Raw genomic sequence first — 19987 nt, forward strand, 5'->3', positions numbered from 1 at the left:
ACAGGATGGTCTATTATGAAGAGCTCAGAAATATAGCAAGGGCCATGCCTAAAGAGTTCAGGGGTGGCTCTTCTCATAACTTGAAGAAGCAAAACAGGAATTAGGGACCTTCTCCTGTAGCTCCATCCATGCCCAACCCCACCCCAGCGACTGTGACTTCATGAGACAGACATGCCAAGAAGAAGATGAAGGAAGGGTGCCAGTTTGAGTTAAGGGCTTTCCATAGCCTCACCTTCTTTCCTTTTCTCGACTGTCATAACCTGTGGAATGAGGGGGAGACCCTTTGTTTGCAAACACAGTGTACGCCCAACCGATCATCAGCAAAGCCAGGCCAGACCTGCTGAGAAGCCACTTCATCCCGACCCTGGAGAAGCTGAAGAAGAAGGCCATCAAGACCGTGCAGGAGGAGGAGCAGCTGCGAGCGGACAGCAAGGGCGACACGCAGGAGGCCGAGCTGCTCATCCTGGACGAGTTTGCTATCCTCTGCAGAGACCTCTATGCCTTCTACCCCATGCTCATCCGCTACGTGGACAACAGCAGGTACAGAGGCTCCTGGGCAGGGCTGGCCCCCGATGGAGGGGTGGTACTGGGTTTTGTTACAGGCGAGAGAGGGAGGTCACGGCTGCCACCAGCAGCGTCCCCCCAGTCCACCCCCCTGCCTCCATCCCTGCTGTGGGACCTCTGGGCAGCGCTTTCCTTGCCCAGTGGTTCTGTATGATCAGTGGCATGGCCACCCGGTCCATCTTCACAGGCCTCTGAAGAAGGGCGGCAGCAACCCCTTCCGCCCCTCTGCTCTTCTGTCACACACTCATTCAAGAGATATTACTGACTGTGTGCCAGGCACTGTTCAAGAGGACAGGCAAGAACACTACAGAAAAAAAGATGTTGGCCCAGGGAGCTTTCACTCTGGCAAGAGAGTGGGGTGAGCAAATGATAAACAAAGTACTTAGACATTTACAATATACTTCCCTTGGTACTTGTATATTTACCTGTACACTGTACTTACCTAAGTAAATTATACAAGCAAAGCAAATGGAATCAGGAGCGCCAGGTGGCAGTTTCAAAAGAATATTACTGAGAAGGTGACATTTGAACAGAGACCTGAAGGAGGTAAGGCCAGAAGCCATGTGGATCTGGGGAAGAGGTCTGTCCCCAGGAAGAAGGAATATCCCTGAGGGAGGGACGGGTGGGGATGTTAGGGGATCACAGGGAGGCCAGAGAGAGAGAGGAGCTGAGGGGTGGGCCAGGGGGCTGAGAGCACAGGGCTTTTCCTCTGAGTGAGATGAGAGGTTGGTGCAGTGTTGAAGCTACACTGTATGTGATCTGACTCAGTCTTCAAGCACAGTGGTGATGGATCAGGGCAAATAAAGGAGGTGAGGAGGCTGGCTGGGAGGCTCACAGTGGCCCAGTCAAGGGCTGAGGGTGATTTGGAGTTGACAGAGCAAACTGGTGGTGCCAGAACTGGGGCAGAGAGGGATGAGGCCACTGCTTAGTGAGACTGGGGTCTCCTTTCAGAGTCCTGAAAATGTCCTGCAATTAGATAGTCATAGTGGTGGTCCAACACTGTGAATGTACTGGATGTTGCTAATGAGTAATTTGACATGTATGTTACTACAATTTAAAAGAAAAAAAAAAAGAGTTGGTGGTGGCTGGGACCAGGCTGGTAGCAATGAAGGTTGACAGAATATGTCAGATTCTAGACCCAACATCTTAAAGGTAGAGCCTTGAGGACATGCAGACTGGAAATAAGAGAAAAGAGATGAGTCAAAGATGATTCTGAGCAAATGGAAGGAGGGAGTTCCCAACAATTAAGTTGGAGGGGATTGTGGGTATGGAAGTTTTTTAGGGGAAGACAAAGAGATCCCTTTCAGACATGTTAATCTGAGTTGCCTCTTCAATATAAAAATGAAAGTGGGCAGTTACATGAGTCCAGAGTTCATAAGAGAGGTCTGGTGTGGACCTAAGAATTTGAGAGTCGCCTACATATTGGTATGTGGTCTTTGAGAGCCATGAGACTGAAGGAGATAAATCAAGGCTTGAGAGGGAGAGAGGAGCATTCCAAGGACTGAACCCTTGCACACGGGTCAGGCAGGAGAGAAGGAGCCGCGGGTGAGACTGTACACGGGTCAGGCGGGAGAGAAGGGGCCACGGGTGAGACTGTACACGGGTCAGGCGGGAGAGAAGGGGCCACGGGTGAGACTGTACATGGGTCAGGCGGGAGAGAGGGAGCCGCGGGTGAGACTGTACACGGGTCAGGCAGGAGAGAAGGAACCGTGGGTGAGACTGTACACGGGTCAGGCGGGAGAGAAGGGGCCACGGGTGAGACTGAGAGGAAGCCACCAGTGAGACAGGAGGAAACCAACGGCATGCCGTGTCCTAGGTACCAATTCCACAAAGGATTTCCAGGAGGAAAGAATGATGAATAACTGATTGGTGACCTTGACAAGAGCAGTTTCAATAAAGCGATGGAGTTGAAGGCCTCTTTGGAGTAGGGTGGAAGAGAATAGGAGAGAAGGGCTTGGAGACAGCACTACAGACAGCTTGCTGAGGGAGGTGTTCGTTCTTAACTATTTTGGCTGCTCCGGGTCTTCTGTGCAGCGTGCTGGCCTTCTCCAGCTGCCCTGCATGGGCTTTGTTTGTTGCCATCTTATTGCAGTGCGCCGGCTTCTCTAGCTGTGGTGTGTGCGCTCAGCTGCCCCACAGCGTGAGGGATCTTAGTTCCCCAACCAGGAATCGAGCCCACGTAGCCTGCATTGGAAGGCAGATTCTTAACCACTGGAACATTACGGCAGTCCCACAGGGAGTTTCACTATAAAGGGGAAGAGAGAAGTGGGCTGCTAGCTAGATGCAGAATAGGTTCAAGAGGAGAGTTTTTAAGATGTGAGACTTTTCAACTTGTTTCTTTATGAATGAGAATGAGCCACTGGAGAGAAGAGAAATTGATGAGGTGAGAGGGAGAGAGAATTTCTAAAGCAATGCATTCAAACAGGCAGAGGATCCGCCTGAGATCGTTCATCTACAGTGATGGGCAGGAGGGTAGGGTGCATGGGTGCTGCTGCTGGCAGACACACAGACGCACACACATGCACACACATGCGTGCGCGCACACACACCCAAATGTATTATGGCTGGCAGTCTGTAGGAGTCCTTTTCTGGTTGTTTCCATTCTCAGTGAAGTGGGAAGCAAGAACATCAACTGAGAGGGAGGGTAGGGAGAATGTACTTGGAGGGTTGAGGAGGAAGCAGAAGATCTGGGGCAATGGCTTTGGCAAGTAGGGGGAGTGGATGGACCAGAGGAGTGCGGTATGGTTGCAAGGCAGCATCAGTGGCCCCACTTGAGATCTGTGGTCGTGGATTTAAAGTGGGACCATCAGCAAGTTGTGTTTTTCTCCAGCCAACTTGGCTGCCACGTACAGGCTGAGACTAGGTAGAGAGTTGGATTTAACTCTGGTTGGGGTTTTGCAAAATGAGTATGATGAAGAAAAATGGGTTAGGGCATGAAGGTGTATATAATAGGCTAATTATAAACATTGATCATGCAATTTAAGCTGAATAAGGATAGTTAGATCATCACTGACCCAAGGGATATGATTTTGAGCAAACTCCGGGAAATAGCAGAGAACAGAGGAGCCTGGTGTGCTGCAGTTCATAGGGTCGCAAAGACTTGTCCACTAAACAACAACAAGAAGGAGGAAATGAAAGCATAGGAACCTTATGTTCACGAGCAGGCCAAGGAACAAAGAAGAGCTGGTCCCAGTGGAAGGCAAAGACCAAATAGATATTTTATTAAACCACACCTTCCCAGAGCTTCGAGACCTAAAATGGAAATTTGGAGTGGCTTAATTTTAAAATACCCCATCGTAGATACTGAAAAGACTTAGAGACATTTGGGGGAACACTGCTAACTTTCTGAGTGGTATGCCATTCTGTCATGGGCAGGGAATAGGTCTGGATATGCCTATTTTAGCGTTTATTTCATAAGGTAAATTATACTTACTATTTAAAATATCTACTTAAGATTACTTATATTTAGCTTTGCAGAATGAACGTATGCACACTGTATAGGTGTATGTGTGTATATAATTCCTTAACTATCTATGGGCAGTTTTGCTCACTTTCTCAAAAGAAATCCTGCCCTCAGCGTCATCATTTTAGTCATTTCCGATAACATAATTATGTTAGCAGGTTGGCAAAGGAATTTGTCAGTCTGAGGTGAGAGCAAGAATGAGAGTAGAGTAAGATTGCTCCTGAAATAGCTCTCTAACTGCATTTACCACTATGGACAATCAGGACTCAAGACAGAGTGTGTTCCACTTACGTAGTATTTGAAAGTTGCTAAAAATGACAATGTCAGAGAGTCTTTGAGATCATCATTAATTCATTCATCCCCACTTTTCAGCCTGTTCTTCCCTGAACACCAGGGAGCATTAAAGCTATCTGACCCTCACCTATAAATACTTCCTTCCTATGTGTGTGCTTTACCTTCCTCGAGTCCTTTCTTCACCCTAAAGAATTGGCTGGCTTGGAAGTACAGGACTGTGGAGTGGGCAGGAATATTAGAGGTCCGCTCATCTAACTGGACAAATAAATACCCCCTTCCTTTTTCCTAGCGGTGCCTTTCCCTCCTCTCATTATCCACCACGGTTATGGACAACAGACAAAGCTGGACCCGTGCGTGCCTTCCCATTCTAGTGTCAGACATTTCAAGTCACTTTTTTCAACTCCTTCTCATTCATTTTTTTCTTCTGGTTTTATTGAGACATAATTGACACAAAGACCTCTGTAAGGTATGCAACAGAATGGTTTAACTTACATCCATCGTGAAAGGCTTACCACAGTAAGCTGAGGGAACATCCATCATCTCACACAGGTACAAAATAAAAGACAAAAAAGTCTTTATTCCTTGTAATGAGAAAACTTAGGATTTACTCTCAACAACTTTCATGTAACATACAGTGTTAATCAGATGAGTCATGTTTAACCTGACATCCCTAGGACTTATTTATCTTATAACTGGATGTTTATACCTTGAACTGCCTTCATCCAAGTCCCCCAACTTTGAACTATGTTGAGTTCAGATCTGTAACTCCTATCAGCTCTGCTTTTGCTCTTTAGAGCCACAAAACTACTCCAGTCTCTCCCTAAGCAGCTCTTTAAATATTGAAGAGAGCCATCTTGCCCTGTCTTCCCTTGTTTTCTCTTGTTGTGTTAAATCTTTGTACTTCCTTCAGCCCTGTCACAGCAGTGTGGCAGGTCTCTTTGACATCTGAATAGAAGTTTTGGTGGGTCAGTGATCAGCCTGACAATGACCCAGAAGGAGTGAGAGTTCCAGGCATGCTGTGGTCATAGCCTGGTAACTCAGGCCTCCATCTCCTCAGCCCAGGACCTTAGAAATCAACATAGGTTCAACAAACCTCTCTACACAAATCAGCTTCTCAGCTTCGTTTCTGGAAATCAGAGACACTGAACAGAGACGAACAGCTTTAGCGCTATTTGGAGTGAAAACTCATCTCTCAAACTGTTGAAGGGAATCCAGGTAAATCCTGTGCGGTGACTGCCTCAGGCTGAATCCTCTACAAAAGGCTCAGGAACGAGGCACAGATAAGCTCTTAGGGCTTAGTCAGACAACCTGACCGTGAATATAGAAGCATGGCTTTACTTTCTTTCAAAAGCCTGATAACTGGCTTTACTTTCTTCAAAAACCTGATGACTTGTCATTTTGAAAATAGCAGTCTAACTCTTCTCACTCTTGCCTTTCTCCAAGATTTTATTCTCCTGGTTTTTGTTTCTGTTTTACCTCTAAATCCAACCTTCTTCCCCACCTACAGCCTTGCATTTCCCAGCTGCCTTTTGGCAGCACAGAGAGCAGATGATAAAAGAAACCCACATATCAGTTAAGTACCTCCGAAAGGATCAATTGTCTGAATGTTGAGAGAGATCTTGAAATCTGTGGAAGGCTGGAAGCAGCGGGGACAGAGCCTCGTTACTTCATTTGGGGGTAGGAAAAGATTCGGACACAATGGAGAGGCAAGGTTGGAATCTTCTGCCCTCCTGCAAATATTGTCTTAGTCTGGTTTGAGAGGAGCAGAGAATTTATGTGCCTGGGAGAAAGCATTTAATGGTGGGTTCATGTGACCCACCATTCTGAACCTGAAGAAGGACCCTCACTAAAAACAAAGAGTAAAAAATCTGTCTCTTGCAAGAAGGATGTTCAAAACAAAATTCACTGAGCTGAAAGCCAAGATATCCAAAGCTGCTGCTTTCTCCTGTGAGCAGATGTTCACCTGATGTTTTGTTTTCAGCGTTCCTGCAGGTCACATTCCCTGTGGCTGGACTTTTCCTCGGCAGGGTAGGATGTGTGCCCTCGTCTCTTCCCAGTAGAGGCATAGGGCAAGCCTATAAAGCTCATTTAAGCCAGAATTCGGCAGAAGGAACAGCTGGTACTTCTGATAAAACTTGACACTTGACTCTGAAAAATCAATATGAAAGAAATCAAAAAGCATTACCAATCTCAAGCCTCAAGTTTGGATTGCATTTGGCCCCTAGTGATAGATACCTTATAGAGTAGCTTAAAGTAGAAGTTAAATCTCACACACAAAAAAAGTGCACTTATCCAACCCATGGCCAATGTTGTTGCTCCTCACCCCTCTCTCTTCCTGTCCTTAACATTGACTTCCATCTTCAAAGTTACTTTATGGTGCAACATGCCAATTAGAGTTTGAGCTGTCATATTTTCATCCCAGAGAGGAAGTAGAAAGGCAGGAGGGCACCTTAAGCTATCTGACGCTTTTTAGAGAGCTTTTCCAGGAGGCTTATCCAACAACTTCCTCTTCCAACTCATCAATCAGAGTGTAGTTCCACAGATGTCCCTCAGGGGAGGCTGGGTAATGTGATCTTAGCAGCACACAGTACCACCCAGGGTAAAATGGGGGTTTCTTCCTAAGGAAGAAGACGAGAATAAATGTGGGGCAGATCCCCTGCAGTATCTACCTATGAAACAGAGGCTAGTTGAAGTAGAAAACAAGAAAGGTTAAACAGAGGCATCCGTGAAGCTCGAACTCAAGCAGTAAGGAACTAAGGAGATGAGAGAGGCAGCCACAGGTGGTCTTGGCCTTACGAGTCTTTACTTTCTTCCTTAGCCTAGTAATGGCAGAATGGGCAGAGAGGCACAGGCGGCCCAGGACAACTCAGTCTGATATCCCAGGTGTAGGGAACTGGCTTTTGATAGCTATTCCCCTGCAGGCACCAAGGGACATGGAGTTTTTTAAACCATTCATGAGAGCCACAGTTTTCTTTAAGAAAGATGATACACAATTTAACTCCTAATGCATTACTTTACACAGATATTTGAAAGCGGCAAATCATCCACCCCTTTCAAAATATAAGGAGAGGGAGAGGGTGGGATGATTTGGGAGAATAGCATTGAAACATGTATACTATCATGTAAGAAACGAATCGCTAGTCTAGGTTCGATACAGGATACAGGATGCTTGGGGCTGGTGCACTGGGATGACCCAGAGAGATGATATGGGGAGGGTGGTGGGAAGGGGGTTCAGGGTTGGGAACTCATGTACACCTGTGGTGGATTCATGTCAATGTATGGCAAAACCAATACAGTATTGTAAAGTAAAAAAAAATTTTTTTTAATAAAAATAAATAAATAATAAATATAATTTAATTCAAACGTGCAAGATGATTCGAGGCAAGACAACTTTTTGGTTCAGTTCAGTCGCTCATTCATGTCCGACTCTTTGTGACCCCATGAATTGCAGTATGCCTGGCCTCCCTGTCCATCACCAACCCCCGGAGTTCACTTAGACTCACATCCATCGAGTCAGTGATGCCATCCAGCCATCTCATCCTCTGTCATACCCTTCTCCTCCTGCCCCCAATCCCTCCCAGCATCAGAGTCTCTTCCAATGAGTCAGCTCATTGCATGAGGTGGCCAAAGTATTGGAGTTTCAGCCTCAGCATCATTCCTTCCAAAGAACACCCAGGACTGATCTCCTTTGAATGGACTGGTTGGATCTCCTTGCAGTCCAAGGGACTCTCAACAGTCTTCTCCAACACAAAACCATCAATTCTTCAGCACTCAGCTTTCTTCACAGTCTAACTCTCACATCCATACATGACCACTGGAAAAACCATAGCCTTGACTAGACGGACCTTTGTTGGCAAAGTAACGTCTCTGCTTTTCAATATGCTATCTAGGTTGGTCGTAACTTTGCTTCCAAGGAGTAAGCGCCTTTTAATTTCATGGCTGCAGTCACCATCTGCAGTGATTTTAGAGCCCCCACCAAAAATAAAGTCTGACACTGTTTCCACTGTTTCCCCATCTATTTCCCATGAAGTGATGGGACTGGATGCCATGATCTTCGTTTTCTGAATGTTGAGCTTTAAGCCAACTTTTTCACTCTCCTCTTTCACTTTCATCAAGAGGCTTTTTAGTTCCTCTTCACTTTCTGTCATAAGGGTGGTGTCATCTGCATATCTTAGGTGATTGATGTTTACCCCGGCAATCTTGATTCCAGCTTGTGCTTCTTCCAGCCCAGCATTTCTCATGATGTACTCTGCATATAAGTTAAATAAGCAGGGTGACAGTATACTGCCTTGAGGTACTCCTTTTCCTATTTGGAACCAGTCTGTTGTTCCATGTCCAGTTCTTTTTTTTTTTTTTTTTAATTTTTTTATTTATTTTTTTTTAAATTTTTTATTTTTTTTAAATTTTAAAATCTTTAATTCTTACATGCGTTCCCAAACATGAACCCCCCTCCCACCTCCCTCCCCACAACATCTCTCTGGGTCATCCCCATGCACCAGCCCCAAGCAAGCTGCACCCTACGTCAGACATGGACTGGCGATTCAATTCTTACATGACAGTATACATGTTATAATTCCCATTCTCCCAAATCATCCCACCCTCTCCCTCTCCCTCTGAGTCCAAAAGTCTGGTATACACATCTGTGTCTTTTTTCCTGTCTTGCATACAGGGTCGTCATTGCCATCTTCCTAAATTCCATATATATGTGTTAGTATACTGTATTGGTGTTTTTCTTTCTGGCTTACTTCACTCTGTATAATTGGCTCCAGTTTCACCCATCTCATCAGAACTGATTCAAATGAATTCTTTTTAACGGCTGAGTAATACTCCATTGTGTATATGTACCACAGCTTTCTTATCCATTCATCTGCTGATGGACATCTAGGTTGTTTCCATGTCCTGGCTATTATAAACAGTGCTGCGATGAACATTGGGGTACATGTGTCTCTTTCAATTCTGGTTTCCTCGGTGTGTATGCCCAGAAGTGGGATTGCTGGGTCATAAGGTAGTTCTATTTCTAACTGTTGCTTCCTGACCTGCATATAGGTTTCTCAAGAGTCAGATCAGGTGGTCTGGTATTCCCATCTCTTTCAGAATTTTCCACAGTTTATTGCGATCCACACAGTCAAAGGAAGTGACTAAATTCTATTGTAGTTTAGCCTTCTTGCCACCACTGTGAAATTTCTTAACCTAGGCTAGCATTTTAGATAGGGAATTTCCAAACCATTTCAGAGAGCAAAGGAGTATTGGTCTCTGCATGTACACTTCAAATATCAGTGAAAAACATTCTTACAAATTTCATTCATAAAAGTGGCTTTGAAAGGAAAATAGGTGAGTCCTGAACTGTTTACAGAGTACTCACAATTTCAGAGGCTTGACAGTAACAGATGTCCACAATAAGATTATATGTCACAGTGACCAAGACTTTCCTGATCTTGCTAACCTTGTGGATTAAAGGAGACTAGTCACAAAACTAAGAGTGTAACTCTAATCATCTCTTCAGTTCAAAGGACAAAAAAAACCCTACTTTTGACCATTTTGAAATGTTGATTTCTAACGTCTGTTTGCTAAGATAAACCTGGCATCTTTTAGTAAAATGGAAATGACTATTGTAGGTCCTTCAAACATACCTACAACAATTGCATGTCTGTCTCTAAGCATGCGAGGAGTATATTGTTATTTAGCCTGTCTGAAGAGTGCCTTTGGTGGGGATGCAGTTTTATCTGGATAAAGGTGTGCAGCCTATGTTGGTATAATTTTTAGAGTGTGACTGTTTCAATCACTGAGGAATTCCACATGTGTGCTCATTTATCTTTCGCCTCAGATCTAACTGGCTCAAAAGCCCCGATGCAGACTCGGACCAGCTCTTCCGCATGGTGGCAGAGATCTTCATCCTGTGGTGTAAATCTCACGTAAGCACACACGGGGGCCCTGGGCTTGGAGTCCGCAGTGAAAGGTACACACCTCGGAAAACTTTCTTGTAATGTTTGCTTTTCTGTTCCCCCAACTCAGAACTTCAAGAGGGAAGAGCAAAATTTTGTGATTCAGAACGAAATTAATAATTTGGCATTTTTAACTGGAGACAGCAAAAGCAAGATGTCGAAAGTAAGTCCATAGAAATCAATTCCAAAGGCTCTCCAGCCTTGAACCAAGCTATGTGTCCTGGGTATGTGAATGGATAAGCCCCTACTGCGTTCAGGTCAAATCACACAAAACCAACAATCTCCACTGTTGTTTCTTTGAGAATGAGCCAGAAGAAACTGCTCTCAAATAAGCATGGGCATCACATTTGATGAATAAGTAGCTCCTTTGTGTGTCAAAAAGTTTGTTTTGAGACGTGCCTAAGGCATTTGAGAGGTCTGCAAAACCAAAGCTGCTCTTACTTTTTGTAAAGTAGAAGTACTTCCTGTGTAGAAAAGCTACAAAAAATACTCGGGCCTAGAGCCACCTTTTAATTAGCTGTAAGGACATTATTTTTGCTTTGAAGATGTTGTTGGCACATATTCTTAGAATGCACTCATTTTCCTCCTATCTGGAACATCTAATAACTGCTTTATTTCAGCTGTGCTGACCTCTTAATGCCTTCTATTTATTTTCCATACAAGTTGCACTCAGAAACCCAAACATTTATCCATCCCACTATAGGAAATGTTTGAAAGAGGGCATTCCAAACATCTGTCTGAAAGCAAAGTCACCTACAGGGAGGGGTACAGCCAAAAAAGAGGAGCGGGAGCTGGCCCCCCTGCTCCTCCTGAGTCAGTTCTGTACAATGAGGCTTTGCCATTTTATGGGAGAGAATTCTCAGACATACTCCTTCGGGGGTATACACAAAAGCAAGGCTTGCTTAAATGTGCTGTTTGATTCCCAGCTGTTGTGGCTTACCTGAACACTCTTCCCCTGAGAAGTGTCCCTTGATGAGGGTTGACTGTATTGTCAGCTGGATGTGGTATGTGACACCTGAGAAGTCCCTCTCTCATGGCTGGTACAGTGCTGCCTTTGGGAATCAGGAAGGTGAAGGTTGCATGGGGACCTCTCAGAAGTGAGAATCAGTTCTGGAAAGATGATAGTCATGGGTTGATAGTGAAGCCCTTGGGACATCTTTCCAAATAACCATTTGCGATAGAAGATCTTTGTATGCACAGCTCCAGATCCGAGACTGGTATGACACCAAACGTGAAAACTTCAGCACCCAAAACTTCACAAAGCGTGTCTAGCTCTGGTCAGCTGCAGTCACTCTGAACTTTCTATCCCTTCCATCTTTAAGCTGTATTGAGATTAACACTTCTTCCAGCATCCAAAAATTTATTCTCAGAGTTTAGAATCTGATGTATGCTGATTAGTAAAGTTTGATAAATAAAATTGTGCACTTACAATGCAGAGAGATTAGGTATATATATATTCACAGTCAAGAGGAATCTTTGCTGCAAAGGGATTTTACTTAAGATGTATCCTTTTGTGCTTTAGATAATTTTTATTTGATTTTCCAGAGTTTATTTTGCATTCAACTTCTGGAAAACGGCTACTTGTGTGAGGTACAGGAGGAAGGATATTTTCAGACTCCTGATCTCTGGACATCTGTCCCTCAGTTCCTCTGAAGACTTTTCTTACAGTCATTACAAGCTCTCCTTTGACCCTGGTCGCCTACAGAAAGTCACTGATGCTCAGATTCCTTGCTTCCTTCAACTTGGGGGTAGATCTTTTGGCCTTTGATGGAACCAGGTAGCATCCATTGTTACTGTCAGCAGATGACAACAAAGCAAAGGAAATGACTCTGATACAGGGATTTGGATCCCAGATGAGCAGAAATGGCAAAGATGCCTTAACCCCCTGGTGATGTGTAGATACTCAGGGTCCTTGGGTTTACGCTTGGAAAGAATGAGGTGACCAAGAATGATGTTCTAAAACTAACCTACTAACAAACTAACCTGAAATTGATCATTCACATCATTGAATGAGGAAAAGAGTACATTAGCCTTGTCAGAAGATAGTGAATCAGAATCAAAACCTGAATCAGAATTCAGGTGGAAGGAAGAAAGAAAATCAGGGTCTTTAGGTGCATCTTCCCTGCTGGTAAGGTCAGTTCACAGGAGCAAAGGCTTTCATTTCCATTGACATCGTATGCCAGTTTTTTTCTGAGTGATGTTGGAAAGGGTGAAAGTTACAGTGTAGTGGATGGAAGAACACTCCCTAGATGTTAAATAACATTTGCTGTACTCCTCAGGGTAACAAATATTCGTATTGTTCCAGTTGCCTCAGTTGAGACACAAAGTGTGGTAGTAAACGGAACTAGATACCAAAGGAAACAGAAGTCCCAGCTTGGCTTTATGATGAGTATAAGGACGGCCTTGCATCATTCACTTAACTTCTCTAGATCCCAGTTTACCAGTTTGTAGAATGGGCTTGAGCTTACTGCCTGACTTCTCCCAACTCTATTAGTATGCCCTGTTAAAAAGTAAATTTTAAATGCATCTCTTGAATTGAATAATATTACATAAATACAGCACATTATTTCAGATAGGGAGATACCATGCCTCCAAAAGACAGTAACTCATAGCTATTTCTGGTATTTCGGGGATGTAAAAGTACTGATTGAGAGGATGGAGAGAGAGTGTTCTCTTTAGTATCAGCTGAATCCCCACTGCCACCCTGAAATTAAATGTTCTCTCTTCTACCTGATCTGAATAGTCACCTGTGCTTACTTTCATCTCCTCTCTTAATTGAATTCTGGTGTTGTATAAATGATCTTGGCCTCAGTGCATATGGCAGAGAGATGTGAGCTGGAAAACTGCATGCCCACACACACCACACATGCCATTGCAGACAAAAAGGAAGTGGAAAAAATATACAGGGGGCCACACTGTTCACACTTGACTAATGGAAGGTCAGTTCAAAGAGATGTCCTTTTTCCAGCAGCGAAAGCACATTTTGAGGAGAGCTCATTGTATATTTTGTTTATATAACTCCGGTTTGCAGATATGTCAAGCTGTACATAACTGAGCTGAGCATGTGTTTTTTGTTTTGTTTTTAAACTTTGTTTTGTTTTCTGGAAAAATGGCAACAGCTTCCTCAGAGGGGAAAGGTAAGTTAGAACACGTTTAGCCCAAGAAATGTCAGTTCTTTGACCAAGATTATAAACAAAAGAGTTGTGATGCAGGAAATGTTAGGGTGCCTCATTGTTTAAAGCCTCTCCACCCTGTGAGTGTGATTTCAGCATACTGAGAAAGGACAGGGCCGTGCTGAAAGACATCGTTATGCTCCTCAAGGTTGCAGAATGGCTTTTGTGAGCTTGCTTCTTCCTCCTCAGTGACCCCCCAGTTGGTCACTCACCTGTCTCTCATTCCCCCACCCCTCCACCTTTTCTCATTTGTATTCTCTTTGTTCTTGCACTTGTACAGTTCAAGTGCTCTTTGTCCCTCTGCCCGCCTTCTCTCTCCCACTTCCTGTTCTCCCTTTCTTTTTCTCCAGCCTTTCCCCCTGCTATCCACCCCTCACCCTCCACCCCCGACCCCCACCCCGCCTCCCCCCTCACTTCCTCTCTCTGTCCTCCCTGTCCCCACCATTCACTCCTCTATCCTTCTCTCTTCTCTTACGACCCTCCCTCCTTTGTTCTCTCTCTCTCTCTCTCTCTCTCTCTCTCTCTCTCTCTCTCTCTCTCTCTCACACACACACACACACACACACACACTTTCTCATTCTCAGACTGGCTGCTGGAAATTCATCTTTCTCTCTACTATCCAGTGTAGACTTGAATGGTCTCTACCTCCCTTACCCTCTCCCTGGGAATGAGCGCTTCAGATCGCACACCTCTGCCCTAGTTCCAAAGCCTCCCTCCACTCCTCCAACTCCCTTTCCCTTAAGAGTCTCTGTTTTTTCCTTAATTTCACACATAAATTGGCTATTTGATCATAAACTATTAGTGGTTAAGTGTGTAGAAATGAAGTGATTTTGAATATATAGGAATTTCTAGATGTGTTTGTAAAATGAAAAGTTTCAGCTAACATTTAAAAATAGATTAAAATATATAAAGAGAGCAGGCACGAGAGAGCATTTCAAGCATTAGGGAAATGCACTGAGTTAACTAATCTTAGCAATATCTGAGGAAAGGAATAAAATTAGAACTTATAGCACGTAGGAGCCTTTGACCTAAGGTATATTTGAAGGTCACAGCACAAGAAGGGAGATGCCCCGTCCTTTGGCTCATGAGGTGATCCTGAACCACCTTGAATATTCCTAGAGTATGGTTTTAGCAAACCTTTATTTAGGGGACGCACATACATGGCCCCTTAGCTCAGTTCTCCTCACTCTTTTTGTAACCATAGATCTTCTGGAGGTGATAGTGTGGTGGGTGGAAGGAAGAAAGAAAATCAGGGTCTTTGGTTATGTGACAGATTGTTTGCAGCCCACCCAGGTAACAGGATGGAGGGGGGAGGAGAGAAGGCGCGCAATCTAAAGAGTCACTTGGGTGGCCAGATCTGAAGACCATCTGGGTCTGCACACTCTGGAATGTGTGCAGAGCGTCACACACTCTGGAATGCTGGTCTCTGAGATGATGTACTGCTTGTTCTGGGTGTAAGTCCTTTCGATCCAATTAACCTCCATCCTAACCTCCCGCCCCCTCTTCATGCCATGGTCCACTGGCTTCCAGAGTGGTTGGTTTTCTGTCGTGTTGGCTAAGGAATGGGGGTGGAAGAGCTGTGACTAACATGCTTATGCTTTGGACCCCTGCTTTCACTGACTGACTTCTCCTTGTTTCTTTTCTCTTATCTTTCCACACAGGCCATGCAAGTAAAGGTACAGGTCAAATGCATGACGTGTCTTTTCTGTCCTAGTATTAGAGGGGCCAGACTCTGGCTACCTTCTGCACTGTGATCACCGTGGGGGTGGTCCAGAATGGATTTTCCCACTTGGAGGTCCCCCAGGCCTGCTCCAGGGAAGACAACTGCCTGTCAAAGAGTGAATGTAGGCCTACCCACCCTTGGAAGGGGGAAGCCGGGGAAGCCAGCCAAGCCTCGCCCTATCCGAGGTCTCCTTGCCATCTCTGCTCCCCTCCCGGCTGCCCACTCTGCAGCCAGCACACTAACAGAGATAGGGACGCTGACCAGGGCTCTCAGTGCCCAGGAGACTCCCTCCTCTTACCTACTGTTAGTGGTCCCAGCCCTTCCACACTATACATGTCTGGCTCTTGTGCAGGACTCCAAAGAGTCAGAGAGTTTTCCAAGGATCAAAGTCAAGGATTTGAAATCAGCAAGCATTTGAAACAGCCGTGTTTGCATAAAATGTGCACCCAGTGGAATAAGCCCTGGGACAATTTTCAAGTATCCTATACAGGTTATTGCTTGGAAGCATTTCTCTTTCTCTCCATTAACATATGTCTGCTGCCACTGTCCCAAGACCTTTGCCCCAGGTCTGTAGCAGAGACACGGAGATGTGCAGGAACCAGGTCACATGCAGCTCTCAGTAAAGAAAAATGGATCCATGGCCAGGCAGATGGCAGTCTAGATGTTGGCCCAGACTCAGAACTGCTGTGTGCCCTTAGGAAAACATCACTTAACTTCCCCGAGCATCATGTTCCCCTTTATATAACTGACTTCTTGTTATCTCAGCATTGTTGGGAAGATCACAAATGGTTTATCTAAGTACCAGGCAAATTGGAGCCACATCATATATGCAGCATTTATAGTTAGAACAACATGAGATTGGCCAAAGAAAATAGCAAACAAGAAATTATTTAAATTGTATAGCAAATCCACAATTTTGCATATTTTTGTATATGCATGTTACTATTTACCTCTTACATAATGTCGATGTAACTATACCTCATTTTATATATATATATATATATATATATATATATATATATATATATAAACTGGGTTCTATCCTTAATGGACAATTTGAGGTATTTTCAAGGGTGATTTAGACTTAAGAGTTTTGCCTTAGGCACAACCTGTAGTATTATAGACCTGATACTAGAACATCTAAGGAACCCAGCAAGCTCTCAGTAAAGGTAGGAATTTCTGTAGGAATCAGTTTTCTAGCTGTGTGACTAGAATACAAGACACTTTGTATCTTGCTTCAACCCCACCCTCCTACACTGCACCCTCCCACTGCTGTCCTGGGTCTGACCTGTTGTTCTGGAGCAACAGACACAAGTAAGAGTTGTCTGGCAGTATTTGGTCAGACTGGGTTTTGCCTGACAGGGATTTCACTGTGGTTTCTGCCATGTAACCACTTGAAGGCTTAGCCACCACAAGCTGGGTAAAAGAAGTCACCTCCGTTTTGAGAATACCCATTAATACTACTCCTCCATCACACTTTGGAAAGTAAACAGATTGGCGCTAAGGTGGTGTGATTCTGATCCTACTTGGTCTTCTCTCAGAAAACCAATCCTCCATAAAGCAAATTCTACTCCAGCCAGGGGCCCCAGGTCTTACATGCCATCTTCAAAGGAGCGGTTTGGCCCTTCAGCGGCTCCCAGAGCGCGGAGTGTTTCTGTCATTGCCAGCCACTGTGCAACTACAAGGATGCTGCAAACACTCACGGGCACCTCATAAAGCAAAAGCTTTAATAAGCCCCAGTTCTCCCCCATCATGGACCCTGACTTCAATCTCTGCCTCTGGCCTCCCAGCCCTTCCTCACTTCCAGCAGGCGCCCACTCAGCTGGGGCAGAGTCCAGCGATGAGGTATCACATGGGCAGGGCAGAGCCTTGTTTTCCTGGGCCCAGCCACATCCACCTTCTGTGGTGGGTGCAGAGGGTCCTCAGTTGGTTGCCTGGGGCTGCCACAACCCAGTGCATTGGCCTCTTCTTGCAAAACTCCCACTTTGCTGGAATAATGCCCCCGGAAAGGGTCCAGAAAGTATAAACAAAGGAGGGCGGACTCTCCCAGACTTGGGGCGGTTCCTCTTCATCTCTCTGCACCGTTTCTCCTAACTTTGCCCCAGCCAGATCCCAAAGCAGCCCTACCAACCTGGGCGGTCCCGTTTTCCTGCAGACCTTAGGATGCCTGTGCCCCAAAATGCTCGCTCCAGCCCTGACCAGGAGCTAGTATTTTAGGGCAGATGCTCTCTCACTTGTTTAGTGCTGCTCACATCAGGATTCTCAGTTCTTTTCTGCAGTCATTTTGTCAGCAAGTCACTCTTTTTGTAGGAACACCACTTGTTCATTCCATCCAGATGCAAGCGAGCAGAGACCGTGGGTGTCGGTGTTATGTGTCTGGTCACGTGGTTCCGTGAGCATGCGCACAAAGAGAAGTCTGAGCATCAGGGCTGGCCTTGAATGGCCCCTTGGTTGGCTTTGCGTATCACAATCCTTTACTGTCCTCTAAAATGTAGAAAGGCCCGACCTATACAAGGGAGGACCTATATAGGAGGCAGGCTGCCTCCAACGTGAGGCAGTGCCTTTCAGAATCATTGAGCCCCTGTTTGTTTCAACTTCATCACTAGTCTGGAGGACAGGACCAGGAGCGGAAGAAGACAAAGCGGAGGGGAGACTTTTATTCCATCCAGACCTCCCTCATCGTGGCTGCGCTCAAGAAAATGCTGCCCATTGGTCTGAATATGTGCACCCCAGGCGATCAGGAGCTGATCTCCCTCGCAAAATCACGGTACAGCTATGTAAGTCACCCATCTGCTTTGGTGGAGCATTTAATACAGGTGGTGGTGGTCTGTGCTCAGCCCTCCGTCCCTGGGGATCAGTGAACGGAAGCCAAGGTGCGCAGAAGCAACACACCATCATCTTTACAGCTGACTTGGGAGTCAGCACATGCTCTTTCGGATAAGTCTCTGCCTGTTCTCTCCTTTTGTTCTTGTAGTAAAGATCCCAGCAAAACTCTTAGTACATCCCTGCACCCCACTTTACATTTCCATGGTAACCTATAGGAATAAAATTTCACATCTCTTTCCACAGAGGGACACAGATGAAGAGGTGAAGGAGCATCTGCGGAGTAACTTGCACTTGCAGGAAAAGGTGATGTAGCGGGAAGACAGTGAGAGCTCACGCAGGCTTCTTTCTGGCTGCAGGGCGCCTCACACCCACTTAGCTTACTCATACTTCCTTAATGTGTTCTGAAACCAGTCTCAGTGTACTTGTGCTGAATTGGTAGAACTCTCTGCCTTTAATTTTTCATTTTTTGGTCCTTGCTTTTTGCTTTTTTCTTTGCCAGTTGCAAGGAGGTCCAGTAAAACATATCTCCCCACCTCCCACTGTGTGAACATCAAACCATGGCAAGGGGGTTAGATTAGGTCTCAGAATTTACAGACTGTGAGGTGTGTTAGAGTGTAACAGAAAGCTGGGGGAAGTTTTAGCACTTTCAGCTTTAGAGATTTGTGAACAAAGTAACTTTGTGTCTGAGTTTATAACCCCCACCCCAAAATCAGACAAAATCAAGACCAATCTTGATTTTAAGGCTATTTAAAATTTTTCCAGGTCTGCAAATCTGAACAGCTTTTCCCCCAAATATGTTATGCCCTAAGATAGAAGACTAAAATGATACAAACAGCCTCTCCTTTCTACCCCAACTATATAGGGATGGTGGGTAAAGTAGACTACAAAAAAAGGCAGTAAGAAGAAATTCTGTGGCTGCTGCTGCTAAGTCACTTCAGTTGTGTCTGACTCTCTGCGACCCCATAGACGACCTCCTACCAGGCTCCTCTGTCCCTGGAATTCTCCAGGCAAGAACACTAGAGTGGGTTGCCATTTCCTTCTCCAATGCATGAAAGTGAAAAGTGAAAGTGAAGTCGCTCAGTTGTGTCCAACTCTTAGCGACCTCATGGACTGCAGCCTACCAGGCTCCTCCATCCATGGGACTTTCCAGGCAAGAGTACTGGAGTGGGGTGCCATAGAAAAAGAAATTCTAAGTGCCAGAAAAAAAAGAGGGCAGTCTAAATCTTAGTAATGAAGAGAAGACGATGAAGTGAGGAAAACTCATAGAGCTTTCCTGACCAGATACATATCATAGAGGATGAGGATTTTACTAATCTGGAAGAGGAGTGTGGACCAAATTTCCCATGCTTGGCATAAATTTAGATCAAATCTGGATGACACCAAATTACGGAAAATTCTTAAAGAGATGGGAATACCGGACCACCTTATCTGTCTCCTGAGAAACCTGTATGCACATCAAGAAGCAACGCTTACAACCTTACATAGAACAACTGATTGGTTCAGAGTTGGGAAAGAGTACATAAAGCCTCTGTGTTTTCACCCTGCTTGTTTAACTTATATGCAGAGTACATCATGTGAAATGCCAAGCTGGATAATACATCATGTGAAATGCCAAGCTGGATAAGTCACAAGCTAGAATCAAGATTGCCAGGAGAAATATCAACAACCTCAGATATGCAAATGATACCTCTCTAATGGCAGAAAGTGAAGAGGAATAAAAGAGCCTCTTGATGAAGGTGAAAGAAGAGAGTGCAAAAGCTGGTTTAAAACTCACCATTCAAAAAACTAAGGTCATGGCATCCAGTCTCATCACTTCATGGCAAATAGAAGGGGAAGAAGTGAAAGCAGTGACAGATTTTAATTTCTTGCGCTCCAAAATTACTGCGGATGGTGACTGCAGCCACGAAATTGAAAGGAAGGAAGGCAAGCTGACAAATCTAGACAGCATATTACAAAACAAAGACATCATTTGCCAGTGAAGATCCATATAGTCAAAGCTACA

At 44.9% G+C, this 19987-nt stretch overlaps 1 protein-coding gene across 1 annotated transcript in view; it reads left to right on the top strand.

The window, feature by feature from the left end:
* The window catches only part of RYR3 (ryanodine receptor 3), a 461863-nt gene that overhangs the window by 393520 nt on the left and 48356 nt on the right, over positions 1-19987 (top strand). The window contains exons 67-71 of the mRNA XM_018053769.1: positions 300-540; positions 10146-10233; positions 10334-10426; positions 17766-17936; positions 18229-18288. Coding sequence (XP_017909258.1) covers positions 300-540; positions 10146-10233; positions 10334-10426; positions 17766-17936; positions 18229-18288 — 653 coding nt within the window. The remainder of the gene's footprint in view (positions 1-299; positions 541-10145; positions 10234-10333; positions 10427-17765; positions 17937-18228; positions 18289-19987) is intronic.

This window comes from Capra hircus, chromosome 10 (assembly GCF_001704415.2).
Source record: "Capra hircus breed San Clemente chromosome 10, ASM170441v1, whole genome shotgun sequence".
In the NCBI taxonomy this organism is placed as follows: Eukaryota; Metazoa; Chordata; class Mammalia; order Artiodactyla; family Bovidae; genus Capra; species Capra hircus.